The sequence below is a fragment of the Perissodus microlepis genome, chromosome 6, assembly GCF_051167445.1.
Source record: "Perissodus microlepis isolate ML-2025 ecotype Zambia chromosome 6, ASM5116744v1, whole genome shotgun sequence".
NCBI lineage: Eukaryota > Metazoa > Chordata > Actinopteri > Cichliformes > Cichlidae > Perissodus > Perissodus microlepis.
Window position 1 is genome coordinate 23,637,295 of NC_140466.1, and position 26,662 is coordinate 23,663,956.

General features: G+C 41.0%; 1 protein-coding gene across 4 annotated transcripts in view; it reads left to right on the plus strand.

Moving 5' to 3' along the window:
* cntln (centlein, centrosomal protein) overlaps positions 1-26,662 on the plus strand; it is a 93,401-nt gene that overhangs the window by 64,252 nt on the left and 2,487 nt on the right. For all 4 annotated transcript variants that reach the window (XM_084931556.1, XM_084931558.1, XM_084931557.1 and 1 more), the window contains 6 exons: positions 89-186; positions 2,939-3,065; positions 3,350-3,487; positions 4,146-4,331; positions 10,282-10,479; positions 16,003-16,077. In XM_084931556.1, coding sequence (XP_084787682.1) covers positions 89-186; positions 2,939-3,065; positions 3,350-3,487; positions 4,146-4,331; positions 10,282-10,479; positions 16,003-16,077 — 822 coding nt within the window. The remainder of the gene's footprint in view (positions 1-88; positions 187-2,938; positions 3,066-3,349; positions 3,488-4,145; positions 4,332-10,281; positions 10,480-16,002; positions 16,078-26,662) is intronic.

A 26,662-nucleotide genomic window follows, 5' to 3' on the forward strand; every position in this document is an offset into this window, starting at 1 on the left:
TGTCGTGAAAACCTTCCCTACCCCCCAGTCACATGCACATTCAGACACATTAACAAACACACACACACACTGTGTGCCCTTCCCCCAGAGTGCAAGTGCGGAGGTCACGAGGCAGGTGGCGGCTAACAAAGCCCTGCGAGGCCAGCTCCAGGAGAAGGAGGACAAACTCTGCCAGCTGCAGGATAAGTTAGTTTCCCACCTTTTGTCTTCATTAGTGCTACTTCCTCCTTTTTGTGTTTCTTACTGTTGTCTGCAGTCCAGCTCGTATTTTTCCTACTTTTCTTTTCTTTTTATACCTGCAGACCTCTCTGTCTGTCTCTCAATCTCTCCTTGTCTGCATGTTTGCACATCCTCTGCAGCTCTCATCTGTAGTGTTTGATTCCACCATGTGGCAGCTCTGTTGTCTGCCTCACTTCCCTTATACTGTACATGCTCCTGTGTCTGTGAATCATTTGTGAAATTATGCATGTTATATTGAGCAAGTGTGTGTGTGTGTGTGTGTTGTTTGCGCGTGTGCATGTGAGTGTTTTTTGTGTCATGTGGTGTGATGTTGCTTACGTGGGTAGCCGATGTGGAATGCTGATCAAAGCAGCGTATTGATTGTTTGCGTGCCGCAGGAGGGACCATTTTGGCCCATGACACTAAAACCCACACAGCATCACTCTGGCCTGTGGGCCACAAGCCCCAGTGAGTTGCATGGTTCACCTACTGTAGCGCCCCGCATGCATTACATAGTCATAATGCATATGGCTATAAACAATTCACTTAGGGAAACAGTCATGGTTTGAACTTACAAGGCACATATCATCACTCTGCATTACGGATCCCATATTTGAACTGAGAAAAACGTACAAAGAACAACTTGGCTTTCCTCCCTCTTGTTCTCTTTGTCTGGTATGCCGTGTCCTCTGCCTGCCATTCTCAATAATGCATCCAGGGCATGTGTACAATCACAGCGGATATGTGTTTGTGTGTGTGACCAAAGCAGCGAGGATCACAGCCAGGCAGAGCGAGCATCCCTCAGCTGCGTTTCTGCGACAGCCTCCTCCAGCTCTTGTCACACACTCACTCACGCATACGCACACATAACTTGCCGTATCTTCTAGCCTACCACTCCATTTGCCTCCATGGAGGGACCCCTTCTCAGAATGAAAGACATGTCTAGACGTCTCTGAAATATACATTTCAGCACACACACAGGGAGCAAGGCTGCTTCGCCTAAAAGAAGAGAAGGGGGGGGGGTAAAAAAAAAGAAAAAAAAGAAATGAATTTCAAAGTACACCGGCATGTCCTCAGTCAATATCCGGCACTATGGCCCTGCCTTATTTATGAAGCTGCTTCTTTCATCTTTAGCCCTGTTGTCTATCAGCCACATGAAACGTCCACCCGCACTTCATTCTTAACAACATACACAGAAATGTGCGCTCGCGCTCACTCTTACGAACACGTACTTCAGACCACTGACTGTTATCATTACAATACACGCATGTTTGATGAACAATATTGCCAACAAGCACAGAACAAAGGGAACAAACGTGTGAGTGATCGGGATATAGTTTGAGGCTCTCTTTCTCTCTTTCCACTAACACTCATAAATAGAGATCACACGCTCCAGCAGAAGCTCTATATATCCTTCATTCTTTTTTATCCTCTATTCTTTTTGGGGTGTAGAAGAAGAACATCTAAAATAAATGTTGTCGATCTAATTGCCATTAGCATTGGGGCAGAGGGAGCTGGTGGGGCTCTTATTGCTGCTCTCACTCTTTAAGTCAACACCAGACAGTCATCTGAAAGGTTCAATATGGGTTTTCTCATTAATGGCCAAATCCATGGGGTAACCAGCTAGCGCTACTCGCCCCCCCCCCCCAACAAAGTCCCCAGGCTAGACTCCTCTCTCATTTAATTTAATGTCACTCCAATAGGACAAGCTCACATTTATTTAACCAGTCTGCCCTCAGGCACTCATCCACCTAGGGAGGCAGGGACATTTACTTACACGAAAGCATTTGCTCTTGCATTGCGTCATCTGTTTATTTAAAACACACAAGCCATGATGCATGTGTGAGCTAAGAGATCTACTACATCTTTGATATAGAAAAATACAGCAAAAACCATTTAATTAACTGCATCCTTATGATCTTTATTCTATTTGTTCCAATTCCCCAAGGTGCAGACAACCATGAAAATAGCTTTTATTTGCCTCTTATGAAAACAGAATAAAACATGCTAACATACTGAGACCATTTAAACCGGGGTGTCGCTGCAGAATGTGGGAATATTAATCATGTCAGTGTTGCAGGTTATTGAAATAGGAAGTGACAAGTCGCGTGTGTTTTGTTACATTTAAGACGCTAACTGCTTACAGTACATACACGCTGCTTCTCTTTAGGGAAGTATCGCCGGCACAGCACACAAACAAACAACATTTCTTAGAGCGTATTCCCTTCATAATACGTCTTTCCCAAGCCAAGTTCCCCGCGGCCAATGTGTTTTTATATGATTGGTGCAACACTGAGCTGAAAATAATAAACATTTAAGTGCTTGATTAGGCTTTCAAGTAGTGTCGCTGCTGATTCAAAATGCCGTTTGTCAAAGAGGACTCCCCTGTCACGCCTAGTGCGGCATTCCCTGCCAGAGCACTTGTTCTAATATATGCCAGTTAGAATTATATATGCATCCCTATTTCACCCCCCTCTCCACTTACCCAAGCAGCATGCCAGTGTATTTAGTTGTCATAATGAGCTGTCATGCCTGATGTACTGCACGGGGACACTGTGCCTGCCAGCTTTGCGTGTGTGTTCTTTGTATCTGTCTCCGTGCGTATGTGTGTCTGTGTTTGTCTGCGATGCAGAGGCTGTGCCTGTGTAGCTATCTGTGAAGAGTCATTTAGGCGTTATGCCATATGTTGGTATTTGCCTTCATTTGTGTATGTTTTTAGGCTGAGCCACACAGAGCGAGATGTGAACATGAAAAGGCAGCTGGTGGAGGACCTGAAGACACGACTCAAGTTCCTGCAGGAAATGGAGAAAAGTTACCGGGGACAGGTGGAGGAGCTAGAAAAGAAGGTGCTCATCGCGGCTCATCATTGCATTATTTTGAGGCTCTTCAGCAGAGTGACAGGGGAAAAATGGGCATTGTCATACTCAGCATTTCCCATAGTCCAAAGATTTGTCTCCTGGAAGACTAACGGGAAAATATTTCAGTGCCGTTAAGTGTAGTTACAGAAAACATGGTTGCTAAGGTGATTTGAATGGAACTTTAGGTGAATATATGATGTGATTATCTCCTTTAAAAGAGAAATGCAGTTGCACTACGTCCTTGTTCAGCTTCTTTTTTTTTTTTTAAACAGGTGAAGACTTTATCAGAGGAGGCCAGCAACAGAAAGGCCCTAATCGAATCCCTGAAGAGAAGGCTGAATGTGGCAACAACAGAGAAAAGCCAGTACGAGGCCTCCTGTGCAAAACTGAAAGAGGACTTGGAAAAAAAGGTCGGAAACTGACACGCACTCAGTTTTCACAAAAATTGTGTTTTATGTAACATTTGCAAAGTTGGACTACAGTACAGTTCGGATAATCTTTTTTTTTCTAAGCAGCCCTGTAAACAATCACAGATGAATTCTCTTCAAAAGCAGGGTATAGAATATGATATTGGATCATGTTTTTAAGTTAAAGAAAAGAAAAGTTTTAGAATTTGTGAAAATGCCACTTCTATCCATGTACATCATATCCAGCTATAAAGTTTAAGCCCTTTTCTTACATAACATCAAAAAAGGTTAATATTTTATGTTTTTACTTTAACAGCCTATTATCACTGGATTTCGGACAGTGAACGACATCACATTAAACATTAAAATTCAAAAGTGAAAAAACAGAGTTGGAGTTTATTGTCTTAGATGACATTTATAGTTCTGGTAATATTAGATAGTCTTATTATATATTTAGTTGTGGTAATACCAACTTGAAAATCAGTAAATCACAAGGAGACACCAAAGTCATAAATGTCAAAATCTTACACACGGGGGCTTGAAAGCAATTTCCACAAATGTCTCATAGACCAGTGTGGACTTTCTGCTTTTTTTTCCCTAAACCAAAAAAAAGATTGTTTGCTTTCAGCTGACCACTTCTGCATGCTCTTTTTCTTCACAGGAACAGCGCATGCATGCCCTACAGGCTCGTGTGGGAGCTGGTGAACAGGCTTTGGCTGCACTGGAACAGACAGCCACTGAGCAAATGGAGGGGTTGACCCAGCAGAGCTCCCATGCCTTGGAAAGGGTTCAGAGGCAGCTAGGCCAGGCCTACTCCCAACTGGAGCAGCTACATTCTTTTATCAAGGTACTGTGTAAAAGAATAAGGGATTAAAACCCAAAAGTCCAGAGTTTGTATACTCAAAACATCTTTCTCATCTTAAATCAGTAGCCTATGCTTTGGTGTGTTTGCAAGTTCTCTTTCTATAACTTGAATTGGAAAACTAGTGTTGCATTTTTATTTTTCAAAAGTTTAATTTTGAGGATATGGTACACTGATCCATGTAAATTTTAAAAAGAACTGCATCAGTGTCGCCTCTTTGTTAAAACATAGACCCGCTGGAAGCAGATGACATGAGTGTGTGCCGAATGTTGATTGGTTGACCATTGTTGCCAGTATAGAGCAGGGAGCGGTGGCGGACATCAACGGGAGCAGAATAACTGTTTTAAAAACTTTAAAGATGAAAAAACACAGCATGGAAAGCACAGAAAGTGGCTGCAGTGGACACTTTTCATTGTTTTTAACACCTGACTTCACTTCAGCTCTTCTATGTTATGATTTTGATATCTCTGTGGCTGGCTGGCGGACCAGCGACAGCACAAACAAGAGTGGCCCACAGACCCGTTGTACCACATGTTTTGTACACAGCTTCCATCTGGCAACAGATGGTTTCTGCAGGCAGACAGGCCTTCCCCGGGCTGCCAGCTGACAGTGATTGCACTACTGCTGGGCCATAAATTCCAATTCAAGGATCATCACCTGTATGCACAGCACCTGCAAAGGGGTCTCAACTGTGTGGCAATACTTACAGTTTCTCAAAAATAAGGACTTGGGCAACAACATGAACAGAGGGGGCGATTTCTATGTCAAAACGACTGACTGAACAATTTCCCTGCATTAGTTAGGCAGAATCTCTATACAGGACAGGTCATCCACTTACTGAGCTTGGCTATTCATGTGACAAGATAACTATTTCGCATGTCTACCCTGGGATCCTATTTGATATTTAACACACTTTTCTAGTCTCTAGCACCTGCAGACTAACAAATGTTTTATGCTAGGCCAGTCATTAGCACTTCTGAGAAACAACAGAAAACAATATATCAACATAAACTGTTGATAACGTACAAATGAGTGTGCTGGATGCACACAAGGAGGAAAATATGATGGAGACCTTTTGCTGAAATATGACTAGCAAATGCATCATAATTACAAGAGAAGATTTGGTTATTAAAATCTCTTGATTATAAGAAAAGAATGAAGTTAAATCTGAAGCCTTCCAGTTTTTTGCCCTTGTACATGCGTACAGTGAATAACACTGTATGCGAGTGGATTGAGTCACACTTTTATTTCTTCTGCACTGGCAACAGCCATGGCTGGGGGCATTGTGTTTTCTCAGTGTCTGTCCATCCCGCCCGTTCTCGTGAGCTCGATATATCTCTTCACTTTCACTTGGAATCGAGGATGAACCGATTACATGTTGGACGTCCAAGGTCAAGGTGTATGCAGCTGGAAAAATGTCTGCAATTATTACAGTAAATGGGATGAAGTTTCACACAGATGTTTGAAAGGATGAAAACATGACTTGATGACATTTATTATTCAAAAGGTCAACGGTCACCTGCTTTCTGGAGAAACAGTTTTCTGGCCATTATTCAATTCAGTATTAATTCAGGAACAGAGGAGGAGATTGCATCAGTACACAAGTCTTGGTCAGATGCTAAATTGGTGACAATTTTTTTTATTTATTTATTTAGGACAGTGCATGTTAATGAACATAAATGTAAAAAAAAAAAAAAAATTACATGAATGTAAACATGCCAGATTATAGCCAAAGGCTAATTTCCATCTGTTGTCCTTAAACATAAAAAAATAGACATAATAATTCATAAAAATTCATCATTCATTCATAATAAAAACTCCATCACCAAACTTACACATACACACCATTCTATGTATTTAGTTGGATTTTAAAACCTTCAACACGCCAACTTAGCTGTTAATACAATAGAATAGAATAATCCTTTAATTGTCCCACAAAGGGAAATTTGGGTGTAACAGCAGCAAGAAAGACACATATACAAACAAACAGTACACAAGACACAGAACAGATACATACACAATTTTTACATATTTACATCAAGGACAATGGTTACCAAAAACAGAGTACTGTACCCTTATTAAATTAAATAAAATTAAATTCAGATAAGAGGATGACATGTTAACATTAACAATAGATTAATGGTGTAGGAAGAAAATCCTTCAGCACTTATTTATATAGTAATATTTATTGATCCCAGATTCAAAGATTTCAGGGCAGAGTCTGGGATCTCCATGGACTACCCCTGGTGTAATGCTTTGCTTGTGGGGAAAGATGCTTATTGTTTGTATTCAGAAGAACACCTGTCAAGGATTCAACCCAAGAACTAACTAAAACTGGTGAGCTGATTAGCAGAGCATCGTGGTATAAAACTCATACTTGTTGAAAATAAAACAAGCCACTCGAGATAGTTGAGGTTTCTACTGGACTCCTCTCTGTTCAGTTATTCTGGGCATTTTCAGCTGGAAGAATACCCACAATACCCTGCTGGAATTGGAGACCCCACTTGGCCCAGAAAGGCCTCGGAAAGTTCCAAGACCAGCAAGACCGTTAACACTACCTTACTTGGCCTGACATCACCACACCCAGCTCTCCATAAGTGTCAGAAGATGGATGAATAAAACTGGAACATTGCGTCAGTGCAGGCCACCACTCTAAGAATACTGCATGCCCACTGGGAACAGGCACCATTGTCTTTGTCTAGACCTAATCCATCACCTTGAGGTGTGTTTCAGTGTTTGTGTCAGTCTATGTGTGTGTCTGCCAGAGACTGATAAAGACTACCCATCAGTTCTGTTCAGCTGACGCCTGTCTGTCAAAGGAAGAAAGGGCTTGCCAGAGATTGATAGAGGTGCAGTATTTTTGCACACACATAAATCTCGTGCAAGATTATTGCCACAGTTCAGTTGCAATTTTGTATCGTTTTTGTCCTTACAAGCAAGAAAAACAGAATTTTTAACTTTTTCTTCCCATTTTTGCAAACTGTGATTTCTTTTACGCAGCTAAGCCTTCATCCTTTCCTCTTGTGTAAATTTACTGGCTACACACACATACACATTCGTGTAGTGCAGAAGACCTGCCTGCATGCAAAGAGAAGTTGCATCACATGCAAAAGCTTGCACATACAGATGTGCATAAAAATACAGTTCATGCTTGTGTTACTCGTCTCCTCCATTCCCATAACCCCGAGCTGTTGGGGCCATTGTGGTGTTGTTGAGGATTCACATCATTGTTTGTCTCCCCCTGGCTCTTGTGATCCCCTATAAGAACACCAAGCCCTTTGATTGGACTGCCTGACGTCCGGAGGAGATTTACTCTTGTCATGTATTGATCAGGACCGGAGGGCTGCACATGTGTGTGAGAGTGTGTGTGTGTGTGTGTGTGTGTATAGATGTGTCTGTTTGTGCCTTTATGAGCTTGGTTTTTTTTGTTCATTGTACCTGTGCGATTTGTGTGTGTCTGCGTGTGCCTGAGTGTGTGTGTGTGTATATATATTTCTTTATTGTGTGCCAGCAAACCCTTTTGGCCCCTGTGCACGCCCCAGGCTGTAAGCACTGCTCTTGAACTGCTAAACAGTGGCCCTGCATGTAGTGACTGCTCCACAATACACAAACACAGAGGAGTTTTTTCTCTTGCAGAGTACAAAAAGTACAATTTTTGGCCAGTCATCCCTACATCCCCTATTTTTTTTAATATAGATGTGTGTTTTTTAATTACTTTAAAATGCTGTCAGGCTCAGATATGCAGGAAATCAAAACAATTCATAACAAGAGATGTGAGAGCCACATATGACTTTCATATTCTGTGAAACAGACTTCCGCAACCTCATTCAGGCTCATAGGGTATGTAATAAACTGCTAAACAGCAGTTGCTATTATCAGTGGGTAGATGATCCAACAAAATTAGAGCATTTCTCCTCTTGCTCTGTTCTTTTTATTTATAAAGGGCCCATTGTGTGCTCATGTGTGTAAATGCTAATTCAGTGGTAGTTTATTATCAAAGAGGATATCTTTTAGCTGCTCATTTGATCCACATCTCCATGCCCTGATCCTCGTCCTGTCTAAATTGGCCCTCTGGCCATACTGTTTGTGGTACTCGCCAGGCTAAGACCTCTTAATAAACACACACACACACACATTTTTCCATCTGTGTATTTCAAAAGCTTGTATGTGTGAACGCTTGCATTCGCCAGTCCCAGCCATCTCTCCCAGAGTCAAAACGAGTGATAAAGTCACCCCTTAATCTCCTTCTGGATGATTCCACACACAATATTTACGGCAATTGAATTTAACCCTTGACTAATGAGTGAATGTCTGTTGGGCTGTAAATATAAGAATAGGATGTCCAACTGTTAGTTAATGAGCTGCATATTCCCTAAGGCTGAATAGAGCTAAGATGACCTAAATGAACTGAAGCTGGCTTCCTTAATAACTAGTGTTTATGTCTTCTGTTCATCATCTTGAATATTTATATCCATATGAAAGTAGAAGCAATTGTGACAGCACAGAGGTACAGGGGTTAACACGGTGTTGAGACCTGCGATATACTGGCAGCCTATCCAGTATATCACAGAGCTACTCCGCCTCTCTCTGTGTGACAGCTGGGATAGGCTCCAGCCTCCGAGCGACCCTAAATTGGATAAGCAATTAAGAGAATGGATGGATGCTTGTGAAAATAATTCACTAATGCTGCATGTTGAAGTTTAATCAAGACTTTGTCACACTGTTTTCTAGAAGTGCAACTGGTGAATCTGTACTGACACCTCACACTTTCACTTTTTAACTTTTCCCTGAAACATTTAAACTTAATTTGTTTTTTCTTCACTTGAATGAATTTACTACATTATGATCTTCCTTAAAGACATTCCCTTTATATTTCTGAATGTTCAGTGTTTTGCTAATAGACCAGAAGCACTATGTCAACTACAAGCCTTTAACTACTCTCTCAGCAGTCTCCAGCAGGGACCACTTCTGGTTTTGTAAACTGCACCTGGTGCACCTGTGTAAAATTAAGACGGAGAAGTGGAGATTTTTTGCGCAATTCAGCACTGCTCATGTGTGATTACCAGTGTTACTTTAAAGCCCTTGAGTGCTTTCTGTGTTTGTACTTAGGTTTGTGTCGGTGTACGTGCCCCGCGCTTCTTGTTTGCCTGCTTGTGTTTTCTGCCGTCCAAGAGGAAGTTGTACTTTGTGTTTCTTTTTTATTTTGTTTTGTGTACTGCAAGTTCTCCTGTCTCTAGCTTTCCCTCATCTGACCATCTATTCCAAGGTCAGCTTTTCAGCGGGCTTACAAGGGAATGATACAGAAGATTATTGCCTCGATCAATAAGCTCAAAATGAAGCAAAGGGGAGTTTACTTTATTGACTTTCTCGTGTACAGTGGCAGTTTTAACATTTAATTGTCTCTCTGTATTTAGAGCAAACTCCCATTTAGTGCCCGACAACTGTGCCATCGCAGGCCTTCCTCGTCTCGCTTGCCTTTCACTTGGGCACCATTTGAAACAGCCCTTCATAGCTTAATTATTAACAGTGTTATGCTGCCCTGTTGTACTGTGAGACATTCAGAAAGCAAATAAATAAATGAATGGCTGTATTTTCAGTAGCTCCCTGTCTTTCTCTCTCTGATGCATGATTCTCTGCCTGTGGAGAATTTAGCAAAACTTGGGGTGCGTTTGATATCAAAGCTCTGTTCCCTCAGCTTTCAATCGACAGGGCAACAAACCCTCAGGTCCACATTCCTACAGGGGAGCGTGAGGCGAAACCGAAGAGAATCTGAGTGTGTCAAACTCAATATTCCTCCATAATGTACTAGGCCTCTCTGGCGCATGCTTGATCAATTTCATTTATTCATCTGCCAGGCAGAGCTATCCCTCTTGTTTTTCTACATCCATTTCATCATCCTCTTCTTTTTTTATTCCTTTTTCTCCTCCCCCTTCAGGCCCTGGCCAGTGAAATACTTTTAGACGTTCAAGAGGTCAAGCAGCAGTTGATGAAGAGGAGGAGGTTGAGGCAGGCCAACTCTGTGGCAGCAAAGGGCGGCCTCTCAGCCAAGTCTATGATCAAAGCCAAGTCCATTGCTGCCTCCATCCTCAATATGTCAGAGAATGATCTCGCAGACATAATGGAAACTGATCAGGTAAGCCCAGGAGACTGTGTTCACGATTATATACAAATTCTAAGTTAAAGAATTATATCAAGTTTAGGATTGATTAAGCCCAGGGCATTCAGCATACCTGTGATAGATTTTTTTAATGCTGTAAAATTTTGAAACATCCTCAAAGTTTTTTTTGTTTCTGTGCATGTGTACCATGGATTGGCAAGGACAGTATGGCATTAATATTGACTTTGGCTTTGGGTATCTTCTTTGTCAAGTAAAGCAAAATTAGTGTCAAAGAGCTACTTTGCTCTGTCCGCTGGGAACAGAAACTATAGATTGGCATCAGTCTGAAAAGAAGGAAAGAGGAGAGAAGTAGGTGCCATCTCATTTCATTTCATTGTCCAACAGTGTTTAACCTTCCTGGAAATGTCTGCTTGTGTCTGACCTCCTCTCATTGATGCGTAGATAGAGCAAGTAAGCAATCCTGGACAACTTTAAAAAAAAATGCGCAGAGGCATGTCACTAATAAGTTGGGAAGTAACAGTGCCAAAGCGAAGACTCCATGTTTAAAGTGAGTGTTCAATCCAGGCAAGATCAAAAACCTGTCAACTCCTGCAGCACATATCAACTTGATATAAGATTTAATAATGGCACAAGCTGAGTGCGTACAACTTTTTACCCCTCCTTTCAGGTAAAAGCAGTCATTGAACAGAAAATTCCTTGTTATTGAGTGTTGTCGGTTTTCAGAAGTCTTCCAGACTCTTTTACAACTTGGTGGGCCATCGCTCCACCATAGATCACACCCAGCCATGTCATCAATTAGCAGCCCTATGTTACAATCAGCCTCACATCCCTGGGGACTTCCTCCCATCTATCACAAGATGAGAGAGGGCGCAGCAGACACTTACTCACACTTGAAACCAATTTTAGCCCTTTGCTGCACAGCTCCACCCAAGAGATGAAAGGGAACAGTTTCTCACTTGACAAACAGTCCCTTTCACCAAAGCTTTAACCTCTGTTGGTAAAATCACTCTTTTTCTCTTCACCACCTGTTTTCTTCCACTGCATTTTATTAGTGATGTTTTATTAGGAGCTATTTGGTGCCTTAACACTGGTTTGTTTACCCCTTGTGTCTGTGTTTATTAAAAGATGTAAAAGGTTAAAACTTTTTTACTGTTAAAATTCAAAAGAAAGACTACGGTATAATGTAGTCTGTTGGGATAGCAGGTACAGTTGCTGGAAAAAAGTTTGTGAACCCTTTCTGTTTAAATATGGCCCAAATAACCATCCAGTCTCATTCCCTTTTAACTCATAAAACTAGACAAAGACAGCCCCATTAAAGAGATGAAAAGAAACTATTAGACTCAGGAAAAAGTTACCCAATATTATATTTGTACAAGGGAAAAATTACACAGATCTCAGGAATTTGTAGGCTGTAATGATAATCAGGTGTTTCTATTTAAAGAACAGGGAGTTGTTGTTTATGTTTATCATGCTACAAAATGATCTTTAAATATGGATATAAGCAATCCATAACCGGGCTGCCTTTGTGCAAATGAATTCAACACCACCAGGAGTGGTTGACCAACAAATCATTGCAAGAGGAAGCCTTGTAACAGTCTAGGAGGTCACAAAGGATCCCAGGGTAACTTCTAAGCAACTAAATGCCTCATTAGTTCAACATTGGTTCATAAAAGAGTTCATGAGTGTACCGCCTAGAGAACGCTAAACAGTAATGATGTGCATGACAGGGCTTCAAGGAAAAGGTAACCGCTCTCAGTCTAAATATTTTGTTCGCCTGCCAGAAAGCTGGTTTCCCAATGTTTTCTAGAAAGATGAGGCCAAAATAGAAGTTATTTAAATGTGAATGATGTTCAGAGAGAAGAAAATGCAGAATTCCAGTGTAATCTCTGAAATGCGGCGATTGTGGTTTGGACCTGCTTCACTGCATCTGGGCCAGGATGGCAGAACATCATTGATGGAGCGATGAGTTTTGAAATAAATCAGCAAATTTTAAAGGAAAATGTCAGGACATCTAAATCTCAAGAGAAAGTGGGTCATGCAGGAAGACAGCAGCCCCTCAGCACACAAGTCATCCCAGCAAAGACTAGCCAAAAAAGAATAAATATGATTTTTGGATTGAACATGTCAAAGTTCTGTCTTTTATTGAACAGAACCTCATGTAGAAAGTTCATTTGGGCAAACATGAGCGAGGAAATGAGCAAAAGTTCCTCCAAGCTATCGTTCAAGAATGAACAGGATTTTTTATTTTCATTGCGTTCTGTTTTTCCACTTCTTGGAAAATTGGACTCGGTTATACAGAAAATCAGAAACCAGCAAAGTGTTCACAAACCTTTTCCTTCAGCTGTAAGCAAAATATATGCAGAAGATTCCTAACAGCTTGTGGTTATTAAAAAAAAAATCACTCTATATCATTATCCGCAATCTGGACTCACTTATATATGTGACAAAGTACTGACTCATGATTTATTTCTTTAGCATTTTGTACAAGCAAATGTTTCATGTTATTTGTTTCTGAAATATGCTCCTCACTCAGTAAACTCTGAGCAGCGTCTCCACAATCTTTTTCGATTGTGAGTTACTCATTGAGCTTGAGGACTGACACGATGTTACTGTATCAGGATGTCCCAGCAGTGTTCAACAAGTCCAACACATAGCAAGTGTATTCATTTATTCATTTAGTTTTGCGATACCAGTGAGCTGAATGAGAGTTCAGGCTCTGTGGGATTGCTTTTACTTCTCTTTTTTTTTTTTACTTTTAAATGAGAACGCTGCATTGCCAACAGTTACTTTCTTTTAGTTTGATGTCTCTTGTCAACAATATTTCCAGAAGTTTTCAGCTTTGGAGGGCACTAGTACTTGGTTTTGAAATCGATACATTTTTGAATTTCAAGTGTTTCAAATTGTTTAAGTGAATTATTCCTGGTTCTGTTTACAATTTCAGGGGATTTGGGGAATAGATGGCCTTCTTGTAATGACCATCATCTTTTCCTATTCTTACGCATTTTCTGTTCTCTAGAGAAATAATCTTTGTTCACTTGTTTCTGCCTTAAAATTGTCAGTGAGCGCATTCGTCGCTGTATACACAAATGCGAGTTTTAACTCGGCTGTGCAAAGAAGACACATAAATAACGAAGATGGAGAAATGCTCAGTTCAGATGGACTGAGGTGAGCTGAAAAAAACTCTCAAAATCTAAATCTGAGCTAAAAACCGTCTGGCTTGTTATCACTACAAAAGCCAGCACCTTTGATTGTATGGGAGCACATTAGTGCAAATGGAATGGGGGGACTTGCACATCTGCAAAGAACCCATTATTACTAAACATTATCTACAAGTTTTGGAGTGCATATAACTGCTCTTGAATGAAGACTTTGCATGTTTTCAATGAGAAAATGCCAATCTAGTCAGTGATAAACCTGTCACCCATACAAAGCATTTAGCTCATTATGTATCAAGGAATTCCCTGAGCTTTAAACATCAATTTTAATATCAGCATATCAGCAAAATGTCTAGGTGTTATTGTACTGATTCTGTTATATAATATGTAGGGCTTGAGTAACGTGTAAATCATACAGTTTATACAGCATCCCATCTTTAGGAATGTTGTTTTTCATTTATTAATTATTATAAATATTCACTTCTTTGCTTCTTCGCTACACATAATTAAATGAAACACACTTTTTCCACGCATATTTACACACTGCTGTCATCCTCAACACTCTTACTGTCCACTATCCAGTTCGCTGTGTGCAACAGAGCCTCAGAAAGGCCCGAGCAGCTCCACGCTCCCTTGGCAACTTGTTGTGGAGTTAATGATCCAGATGTAATAAAGCTATAATTGCCAGGCCAGTTTGTTTTGCACCTGATATTGGATGGAGGGTCAGTGCTTTGTTATGTATTTATCAAGGGCCAGCAAGCGCCCACACATTTACACGCAAATACTTTCACACAGTGCATACATGCGTTTTACACACAGTGTTCCCCTATGTTGTGAGATGTTTTAAGACAGCACTCACAAAAGGCTTTTTTTTTCTCAGTAATATAAACACACAAACACACACACTTGTTATGACCTTGCTTTCGATGTAGGTCTCTGTTTCCCAAGCATCATTCACTAATTAGGCAAAACAAGCACTATCACCAGAGACCTTATATAGGGTACCAAACAGCTGGGGATCAACAGGAAGAGATACAGACTTGCAGACTGTTGTCATACATCCTGTGGTATGTGAATGCTCCCAGCCATCATGTCAAGGTTAGTGGGATAAAGTGTGCAGTGAAATGAAACATGTCCAGTACTAAAATATATCCTTCCAGTGCTTCCAGTAAGACAAAAACAAGGCAAGCTGCTTTGTTAAAGGAAAGCCTTGATTATCGTGAATACATAATTAAACAAAGGGCCAGCAAATACAACAGTGAAAACATCCTTTAATATACAGATAGATTTTCTGTTATCTTCCATGGTTCAGGATTTTTGTATTTATTTGTCTAAATTTGGAGGATATTTGTAATTTAATTGCCTATAGCAATGATGTCAAATGTAAGTAAGGGGCCTTAACTGGCCCAGCAAAGACTTCAATCTGGCCTCCTTGATGGCTTTGGAAAATATAAAGAAGGACATACATTTTTGGACTTAACTGTATTTTTACAAGTTTTTTAGATTTTCCTGTTGATAAAGACGTCTCCCATAGCCCTTCATACTTAACAAGTAGTTAAGTAATAAATAAATAAAAATACATGATTAAAAAAGTATAAATACAGAAAGTCTGGGCAGTCAGCTAGCAGAACTTCTGTAATTTGACACATTTATCAAGTAGAAAAACTGAAAAACGATTGAAATTGCATAGATTCCCTTTAGTCTTTGTATAATGTAATGTGCTCTATTAGTACACAGTACATGAAGCTGAATTTATGAAAGCTTTATTTAATTAATACTGTAATTACATTGAAAGAAGAAGTAAAAAGTGGACACATAGAATTAAGATAGCTCCAACTCACATGAAACAGTTTTGTACCTGTTAGAGCCATTGTGTAACTGCAGGGACGTTTTCAAACCCACACACACACGCACTCAGACTTTTCTCCTCCCGCTCTTCCTCTTGTATCCCTGCGATCCAGCACAAGTCTCGTCACATCTTGTCCAGTGCCACTTTGGATTTGAAGTGAAGAGGAAGCATAGGAAGCTCAGGAGTACATGCTCATGGCCATGTAGTTCCGTTTCACCATGTTCATTAGCACTGCCACTCTCTTAGGTCTTTACACATGAGTAGTATGCAGAGGCATGCTGGGATACCTTGCAATAGTCTCCACAATGCTTCTTAAAGGTCCTAACTGGTGCAACTGGTGCTACATTTTTGTCCTTTGGCAACAAACGTGTTTCTTTCTAGAAACATTATACCTCAATAATGTCTGACGTGATATTTTATACAAAATGTAAATATTCCTACAATTTAATGAAGGTTGTCGCTCAACACTTTTGATTCCTTGTCCTGTGATCTCTAAAAGAAAACATTGCTGAGGATCTCCTTTTGTGTTTACAGGGGACGGCAGATTGCTCAGAGTATCCCAGAGATCAGCAGTGGCTGGCCCATGTAAACCACATTCTCCAGCAGAAGGTCAGTCTCACCTACTTGCAGTAATGATCACATAACTTGTTGTTCCTGCACAGGCAGTGCAACAGTCACAAAATAGTATATTTTTGTTTTAATGTGCAAAAACACAAACGCTTGCTTTAGTCCCACTAAGATTTTAATTACCAGTCACACTTTAATCTGTTTACTTATATAATTCGTGGTTACTGCACAGTTACTACTGTGTTCGAATAAGTCATTACCTGCAGTCCAGGCAGGCCTATTTTCAGTATTGGTTGCACAGGGAATTAAAAAGACTTTGCTGAAATGTACTTGCTAATATGGTCTAACATAACAAACAAGTGCATGATTTATTTCAACAGAAAGCCAATTATGTATTTTCCCAACCAAAGCAAGTTTGTTTTCCAGCCAGCTATCAATCCATTTCCTTAACCCCTTATCTAATTCATGATCACTAAGGGGCTGTATCCCAGCTGACACTGGGCAAGAGGTAGGGTAGTACTAGTAGTAATTATTTAGTTATTATTTGCAAGAGCTCCTTTTGTCAGTGGAGTTAGGTTAACTGGTGATTCAAAATTGCGCATAGGTGTTAATGTGAGTGTGAATGGGTGTGTGTGCGCGTTGGCAGTGTGATAAATTGGTGGCCTGTCCAGATGTACCCTGCTCCTCGTCCTATGGTAGTTCCAGCCACCCTGAGTTGGATGGCTGGCTGGCTGGACTGTGTCTCCATGTTCATGAGTTTCATGGATGGATCGGATTGGATGAGATAACAGAGAACCTAAAAAAACATGCATTCATGCTGTAGGTTGCTGTTGACCTACAGTAAGTTGAGTTTTCTTTGCCATACTGATGCAGGAAATTCTATCAAATATATGTAATATCTGGTCCTAGCTTACTTTGTTACTATATAGTTGTTTGGGATAAATCAGCAGCAGCAGCAGCAGTGAGAGGAAAAGGAAACAACAAATGCTCGTTTAAAGACACCCAAAGAGTGAGCAGGATGATTTTGCTGTAAAAATTCCTCTCTGCCAAACATCACAGATGTTCTGTTTAGAATTTTTGAGTTTTGATAAAAACTTAGGGTATTTTTTTTAACATGTAATATGTTCACCGTGTAAGAGATTCAAAGAGTTTCATTTCAGTGCATTTGTGCGTCATAGATTTTGCTTCATTTTTGTTTGTTTTTAATAAAAGCTGTGTCAGATAATTAGAGATATCCAGGCCCTCAGGTGTGTCCAAACCTTTGGCTGGCACTGTATATGTTTTTGAACAATGAAGAAATCTATTTATTTATTGACTAAGGCTTTTTATTTATTTATCTATGATTAAGTGGATGTTTTGGTGTCTACGTTACAGTTTGGTTTAGCCAAATGTGGCGTTGTTACTTGTCAGTCTTCAATGCTTGAAAAACAAAAATTGGCCACCAAATACAGTAAGTGGAGGATTTTGTTCCCACCCCAATGATCCTGCTCAGCCTCTGAAAAAAAAAGACAATAATGCAAAAGATAAACAAAGAAAAGCAACTAGATTGTGGCTGTGTTGGAGTCTTTGTGTGCACACAGCCACTCATCTGTGAGTGCTCTGCTGGAGCTTTGCTCGAGTGCTGTCAACGTCTGCTCGCTGTGATATGTGTATGATTGAGAGTGTTGAGTATGTGTGTGTGTCTTGTCTGTGTTCTTGTCAGCGGCTGCCGCAGGCACTCATGCGTCGCCTCCGCACCACGACACACACCAGACACTGTTCTCTTGTTCCCCAGATCTTCTTCTGACCTTTCCACCTTCCTCTCCCCCTCCCACACTAACACACACACAACACTCTACTGAATCCATGTTTTTCCCTTCTAGCTGGACAGCTCTCAGTCCCTGTTCTCTCTCTGCCATCCTCCACTGTCCCGCATTCTTCACTCTCTCTCTCTCTCTCTCTCTCTCTCTCTCTCCCTCGCTCTCTCTCTGGCTCAGACCCCGAGGCAGCTTGTTAGTGGGGAACTAAATATTGATTTGGCGGGCCTGTCGATGCCGGGAGAATGAGCTAGTGTCCACCAGAGACCTCGGCACCGGCAGCCTGCTATCGACGTTTTCCGTGGGCAGAACAGGGATGGTGGGGGGGGCTGGAGTTGGTGTGCAGAGTGGAGGAGGAGAAAAGCGGAGTATGACAAGGCTGAGACTCGCCCCCAGGTCCCTGTGGGGACCACTGGGACCACCGCAGTCATCCCCCTTCACTGAAACAGACTTTTTCTATCCCCTTTCAAGTCCATCTTGTTCTGTTTTTTTTTTGTTTTTGTTTTTTTTGCTATTTGTTTATTTTATTTATTTTTTCTTCTCAGCTCGATCATGCGGTTTCTTCTCGCTGTCTGGTTTTTAAAAGCATATTGTCATATTAAGTGGACACCAGGCTCTATCTTTGCCTTTCTCTTTCATATTTCTATATTTTTGGGGCGCCTGGTGGGACATCTTGCATGCCAAAAGATCAGGGTTTTTTCATAAGCAGATCTCTTAATTTATGTGTTTACGACCGCTGTGATATCGGGCCTACACTAAGTGAAGGCTGCTGCAGAGAAGCCAACATTTTCTAGTGAGTGCATACACTTCAAGAACTCCAGTAAAGTACCCGCTTGGTTTTTCGACTCTCTGTCATAGCTTATGAAAGGCTCACCAAGCAGAACATCTGTGAAGTGGAATGGCCTGGGCTGTCACCCTGTCTGTGACACTAATAACACACTCCCCTAATAGCGATATGATCTTACCCGGAGCAGTACTCATACACACTTCCTCGAAAAAAAAGACACAGAGACAGAAATAGACCCAGTGAAAGGAAAGATGAGAGAGATCCATGTCCTTAACTGGCTGGCTGTCACCAGAAGAGGATGAGGATATGTCCATCTGTGTGTGTATGTGTGTGTGTGTGTGTGTATATTCGTGTGTGCACCACACTCACAACAGCCTCATCTTGTCACTGTCAGTGCTTAATGGAGCTGCCAGTGGGACAGCACTTTATTATCTCAGTGGCCCTGTCAATGGCAAACCCATCACTCATTCTGTGTGTGTGTGTGTGTGTGTGTGTGTGTGTGTGTGTGTGTGTGTGTGTGTGTGTGTGTGTGTGTGTGTGTGGATACGAAGATAGGTACCTATGTGTGCGTCTTTGTCTGTGTGTGGGCCATTGTTTACAATCACTGTCATGCACTGCCACATGTCAACGTAACAAGAAAGAGAGGCATTGGCACTACGCTAACAAACTCTGTGTTGCAGACCTGATAATATGTGATGGTGTATGTGTTGAGGTTACTGCTCCCTTCATGCCATAGAAGTGCCATAGATTTCCGGAGCCCCCTCACCCCTGCCCCACATGTCCACTCAAAACAAAATGAAACATTGCGTTCATTTTCTCGTCTCTCACCTCCACTGGTGAGTTAATGAAATCAAACCCTGCGCCTCTCAGTAGAGAGCCACCGTAAGCGGCGCTCCATAGCCAGAATCAAGGGACGATGCTGTCTAATAATCGTGAGCAGGCCAGGGGGTGTGCTATATGGCTCCACCTCAACCTACCATGAATAAGGCCAGCGGTGAAGATGGAGTGTCCATGTGGGCCATGGGGTCCAGGTACCGGCCCGGGGAAGCATTGATTTAATTGCCTTTGGTTTATTTGTGGAGTCCTAATTATTGACTGGAGGTAGAATTTAATGGACCAAGTCTTTATGAAGACAGGGAAATGACTGCCTTCTGCTGCTGGCCAATAATGAACAGGAGCAGCATGTGCATGCAAGCGTGTGCACATGCACGCAAGCACACACGTTCCCTCCAGATCATTTTTCAGACTCATTTTGTATACACACACACCTATCTGAAGCCTCATGACAGCATAATAACATTTAAAAAGTCATTGACTCTGTTGATTTCTTTATGAGAGGACAGTGGTTTGGTTTACTGGTATGGGGTGGCGCTGAGGGCCTGCTAATATTTACCTCACAATCACACCCAAGGGAGACGTACAAGCATCACTTCTTATCAGCCTCCGAGCTATAACAAGCAGGTGAACATTACATTAAGACAGTGGTAGAGACAAGCCAGACCAATCAGGACTGGACTTGTTATAAAACATCAAAGGCGTTTATGGATGGTCTCTAAGGCTGAAATAATTCCTGTAATTTCAAACCTGTATCAAACTTTCGGGAGGGTTTCCTGTAGCCCATTTCTACAGTGGTAAATAGCATTAAATAGCACTTTTTTCATGTCACTTCTTATAAAGGCTTCACACTATATTGGTATTTCTTTGAGGTGTTACATCATTAACCCTTGGTTTTAAAAATATCTATGGCTCTGAAACTTTTCTGTTGTTGGTGGTGCTGTGAGAGTGAGGAGCAGTGTGTTGTGTTGTGTGGCTCATTATGCCTCTTATAATGACAAGGAACAGCCCTGAGTCCCACACTTCTCTCTGAAGGAAAGTGGCTCTAATTAAGCTCCAATTAATGACTGAGCTAATTAAATCAGACACTCTTTTTGGTCCCTGTAAGTATGTTTGTATGTGTGTGGAGGGGACTTGAGTTGAGACTTTGTACTGTAAATGTGTCACTGAAACAGTGAAGGGGTTCCCAGGAGGAGACTAATATTGTTGTTGTTAGTATCAGAGCGCTCTGTGAGTTTTCTGGCCTATTCAGCCTGCGTTTCAGATAAAAAGAAACTGCAGATGCAGCTTCTTGCTGATGTTCCTTAGCTATTAATGGGTTGGGTGATTAAAGCTGTTGAATTTGCACTACATGAACAACAAGTATTGGGCCACATCTCTTAATCTTTGAGTTCACGTGTTACCGAGCAAGTAGCCATACAGTCACGAAACATTTGTGAAAGAATGGGTCATTTTCAATAACATCTCAATCTCATTCAGTAACTGCACAGTTCCACAATTCTTACGGCATTAACATCAGCACAAAACTGCGTGCCGGGAATTTTGTGGCATGGGATTCCATCATCATCATCATCATCATTTATTTATTTATATAGCACTTTAAAAACACACCTGGTAGACCAAAGTGCTGTACAATACTAATATGCACATAGTAATAAAACCAGACATAGCAATAAAATAAAAAATAAAAAAAATAAAAAAGATCAGTTACCCACAGAGTTAAAAGCCAGGGAATAAAAATAGGTTTTTAATAAAGACTTAAAAACTGGCACTGATGTAGCCTGTCTAATATGAAGAGGAAGGTTATTCCAAAGCATCGGCGCAGCAACAGAGAACGCTCGGTCTCCTCTAAGTTTCAGCCGTGACCTTGGGACCAAAAGCAGCAACTGCTCAGCTGACCGAAGGGAACGAGTGGGGACGTGGGGCTTCAACAAGTCAGACAAATAAAGAGGTGCCAGACCATTTAGAGATTTAAAAACCAATAAAAGGGCTTTAAAACTGTATTCAATTGGAAGCCAGTGTAAAGAGGGCGTCCTCTAGGTCTAATTTGCAGATGGCTACCACTTTTGTCCAGATAACAGAGCAGGGGTGTTGAACATCTTGCCCCATGATGACTCAACAAAGAGTACATAGATGTAGAACTTTTAAATGCATTTTCATAACTTTTACAGTGGGTTCGTGGAAAAAATGAACTTTTCTTTGAATTAATAAAAATGTTTTATAATTGTGGGACAGTCTGGGCAATGAAATGCCAGAAAGTTTTCTGTAAGTTTGCATGTCTGTCATGTAGTTTCACTGGTCCAGCCCACTTAAGTACTCAATTCTAGGTAAAGTTGAGGGGCAAGGTGAAAAAAGATTTCTTGAAGCCTTTTTGGTGCTTTAAATGTTACTGATTGTATCCAAGGGCGATTTAGTCTGCTGATGGGCACAGTAGACTAACGGGGCAGTTGTTCTGCTCATTTCTAACTGTACCCCAGTAGCTTGCATTATTTACAGTTTATCCTCTGTCTGAAAGAAGGTATTTTAGTTCTTCTCCTATTAGGACAATTCTCCTTTAAGCCAGCTCTGTTTGACTGCCGCTGGTCATCTCAGGCACACACCAGAGCTGTGTACCTGAGATGACCATATTAAATACATATATACACTATATATATACACTCTCAATGACATCACACAAAGCCAATAGTAGAAATAATCTCTTTAGATAAGGATTCACAGCGATTATTCTATCTCATTATTGAATAATAGTGAGTCCACAATCGGTAATGGTGTATGTATGAAAGAAAATAAGTAAAAGCGTAATCAGGAACTTTTAAGTTAATATAGAAAAATTATCTACACTGAACTGATGGCTAGATGCGTTGCCTTCCCTCTGAACCCTCACTAGAAGCTGGTAAGTCTTAGCAGCTTTTTATTTTGTGACAGCTTGCTGCCAGCACAGCCACTTTTCCTGACTGCAACTCCTTCCCAGTGCATTACCTTGACCGATGAGCCATAACTGTTACATAGCCATGTTCTGGGTTCCTGAATTCCACCTAAAGGTTGCATCTGTTTTGTATGGATATCACCTTTCTATATTTATACCCCAATCATGCCTGAATCACCTCATTTTCACACCTAATGAGTATGAACCTGAAACAAAGACCGGGTGCTTTCCTATGTTTAATCTAGGGTGTATTTAGGTCAGATCCCTAACAAATGCATGTTGCGCTCTGAAATGATGTTTGCAAACAACGTATCAAGAAAAGGAGAGATTTTTAATTACAGTATTTGTGGCCCCAAGTGTCCAATTCCCTTTCATATCAGTCTCCAGTGGCCTAAAGGGGAGAAAAGCGAGGGATCTGCTATGCTGCTGGGGTAGGTAATTACGAAGGAGAGCAAGAGAATAGGCTCGTCGGTGCTTTAGTGATTTTCTTACCTGAGCCCCTCTTTGCAAATGTGACATATTCATTATTGGAGATAATCAAATGCAAGTACGGTGCCTTTGTGCTTTTTTTAATCTATTTATCATGTTGTTGTTGTTGTTATTCCCCCGTTTGATAAATTTGATTTTCAAACAAAAGTGAGAAGATCAGAGATCAAAGAGCTGTTTCCACCCCTCCTCTGTTATAAAACTACTGTAACTACTTCTCCCTTACCTTGACTAGTGGCCTAGATTGGAGATGACTCACTAGCCAGAGACAAAGATGTACAGCAGGTTTCCCTTCACACCCCAAGAAAGCCTATCATAGCACTCATTTCTTTATTTATTTATTTATTTATTTATTTAACACTCAGCTCATATCAGTAGTGTACACTGGCTTTATTTTGTATAAACGTACAAACTGTATGAAAGTTTTGGTTTTTATAGCTGCCGATATGCACACTCCTTGAAGATTTTTCAAGGACCTAAATGTTGTTTGTATAGCAGAGTACTGGAGTTCAGTGGCAACATCTACATTATTAAATATACATGACTATTGCAGTTACATTGACAATAGCTCGTGAATAACTAAGAATCCTCCTTGCTAAGGTCCTCTTGTATTTCTTTTTAGGCTCTGCAAGCCTCTCCTCCCTCCACATTTCTATTCATTTAGATATCCAGCCATCTGACACAATCTCTGAAACCAAATTGGGCCCTTGGAAATAATTGTGTTAACCCGTTCCGAGGGAGAAGACAAAAGAGGTGGAATGATTGATCTTTTATTTTTAAAAAAAGTTTTTGTGTAATGCCACTACCAGACCAGCGTCGCTGGAGTGCGGAAACTTTGAGCTGCTTGTTGCCTTGAGGTGTGCCCCAGGCTATAGCATAGCAGTGTCATTTAATTGGCTCATAAAAACACCTTTTGCTTGCAGCCCCTGTCCTTGTCCACACACACTCACACACGTATACCCACACAAACTTGTCAGTGTCAGTGGCTTTGCACGTCAGTTCACTCCTGAAACATGTTCATGAAATCATACATAGACAAAAGGTTGGCTCTGCAGGGCCTGTTGAATAGTAATGGATGCGAGTTAGCATGGCTTAATGCTACAGCAGCTATTTTAGTGTTGCCAAAGGGGACAGGGCCTCTTGCAAAACAGCCGTTGTGTTGCTGGTGCTTGCTAGCTCCGCCAAAGGGGACAGGGGCCCAGCTAAATCAACTGTAGCATAACATTAGTGCCAGTTCTTAACACCGCCTTAAGCAGCCCAGGGGATCCAGCCAGAGCAGCTGCATCACAGCTTACCTCCAACCATCCTGCAGGGTATCAGTCCCGAGCTAATGTGGCAGTCAGATGAAAGAGAATGATAGTGCTGCTTGTCCCATTTGTGAGCACTTGTGTTTTCTTGTGTCAGAATCTGCTAGTGTAAGAAACAATCAAAATTAAGGCATTTTCATTGAAATTGAATATCAGCCAAGAGACAAATTTGCACAATACACACACACACACACACACTTCATTACATCAACACTCAAAAAGCTTTATAATCCTGTTGATGGTTTTTGTGTACCTACTCGTGTTTATACAGAATCTGTTCCTTGAATTTCTCATGACTTCAAATGGGTAATGTCTTGTTTTAAGGGATGATACCTGTGATGAGTGGCAGAAAGGTTCACGGTGTCCTTTGTTTTTTCTTTTTGTTCCTGTCTGAGAAAAGGACTGCCAAAAATAAGTTTTTAAAATGAAGGAATTGAAAGCACATTGAGTTTGTTGCATACATTCAGCATCTTTTTTAGGCCTAAATCTCACTTAATGTTAGGTTTATCTAGATCATGTTTACCTGTTAGTGTTGTTTACTCATATTCCCACATCGGGACTTTTAATGATCCAGTCTCCCACTTTGCTATCCCACAGAGCCCCGTGTTGTGGCTGTGTCTCTATTTTAGTGCGTTTGTTTGCATAGTTAGTGGCTCTAAGTGCAATTAGCTTATTAAGAAATGTGAGTGTGTGTGTGTGAAACGGAGAGAGTGAGCTCTCTCTGGAGGACAGAGGCAGAGGGAGATGTCTCAGCAGTTACTTCAGTGTAGTGGTTCTCTGAGGAGTTATGCTGTGTGTTTGAAGCATCCAGTGCTGCTGGAACTGACTCCCCAGTGCACGCGTGCACAAGTGCACACTCACACTCACACACACTTTCTCACATACTTCCTGGCACATACGGCCTTGTGTTCCCTGATTCTTTTACCTTTAATGAAGAAGAGAAGGTGTCAAGGGGCAGGAGAACTGCGTGTGTGTGTATATTTGAGTTTCTAATGCGCACTCTCCAGCTGTATTTGAAACACAGTACTAAAAGTTTTAAACTAGGTTTTAGTACCATTTTGGATCCCAGCATCATCTGCAAACTGTCACCATCTTGGTGACCACATATGGATCAGTGGGTGGGAGCGATCAGCTAATACTGACAGGCTTGGCTAGCAAATTTTATCCTTATACTGTATACTTGCAACACAGACACCTGAACATTAGTCCAAAGTAACATACAAATAAAGTACTAGACTTTAACTCAAAACTGAAGCACAGATATTGCTATTAAATTTGTTGTATAATTACTTTAAAATGCTCCAAAAAGCACAACACTGCAAGCACAGTGGCATGGCACAACATAGAGCCACCTTGACAGGACAATTCAGCTGTACATCTGCACATAATGGATAAAGGTCACTGTTAGGATGCCTGTATTCACATTTTGGACAGAGAAGACAGAGAGTTTGAAAGCAAAAGAGGCCATCGATGTCGGTGATGTAATGATGTAATCGATGTAATGAACATCATTCAACAGAGGTGGTGACTTACGACACCAGCTGTCAGCCACCTACAATGCAGTCTTGACATCCCTAACCAAGTATCTTAACCCCCACTCGCCTGTGTCAGGTGACCTCAATTTAAAAAAAAAAAAAAAAAAAAAAAACGGTGTCAAAGTTGTTTCACCCAAAACCTCTGGTGGTAATGACCCATGTCTTTCTTCACACTGTGGCTCATGATTAATAGTGGGTCAACAACCACCTCCTAAGGGACAACCCCCACTACGGATTAAATAGTTAAATGCTCTCCACCTTTAGGTTTTAGAACTGAAAAAGCTTCATGGATAACAGGTGAAAGGTCTTCTGCAAACTTAAAGAAGTCCAGTCACTTTACTTTTTAGCTCTTAAGACAGTAAAGAAGCCCAGTTTTTGAATGAATTAGTAGATGTGACCAGTCAGACAGCTAGCAACTACAACTACCTATGTCAGCACTCACACACATTATAAGGAGTCTGAGTGCTGACATACCATCCATAGAGTTGTAACCAAGAGAACAAATAAACAAATAAGGGTTTAACATGGGAATCAATGGAGCTGCACTTTGGCACCAGCCTCAAGTGGTGCTCAGAACAACCTCAACTTCATTTTTCAAACCTGGAGGTTTCTCTGTTACTGTTTGCTTAATCAAGATCATATTTTACAGTTTTTTCTTTTTCTTCTTTCTGCTTCTGTGTGTAGTTCGAGGGTTCTTGTTTTCACATTCTCTTTTATGAAATAATCACATCTGTCCTGTCCCCTTCTCACTTCATGCTATGGGACTTGGTAAATTGGTCAGGGAAATATCATGCTTCCCTTGCTTACAAAATGTGCCTATAAAAAGCATTGCATAACTTAAGGGGAATATGTATGGGTGAGCCGGTGCACATTCAAATCAAATCCTCCTGTCGATGAGGAAGAAAAACAAAATTACCCAGTACTCTGAGGAGGAACCTGCCAATTCTTTGTTTTCA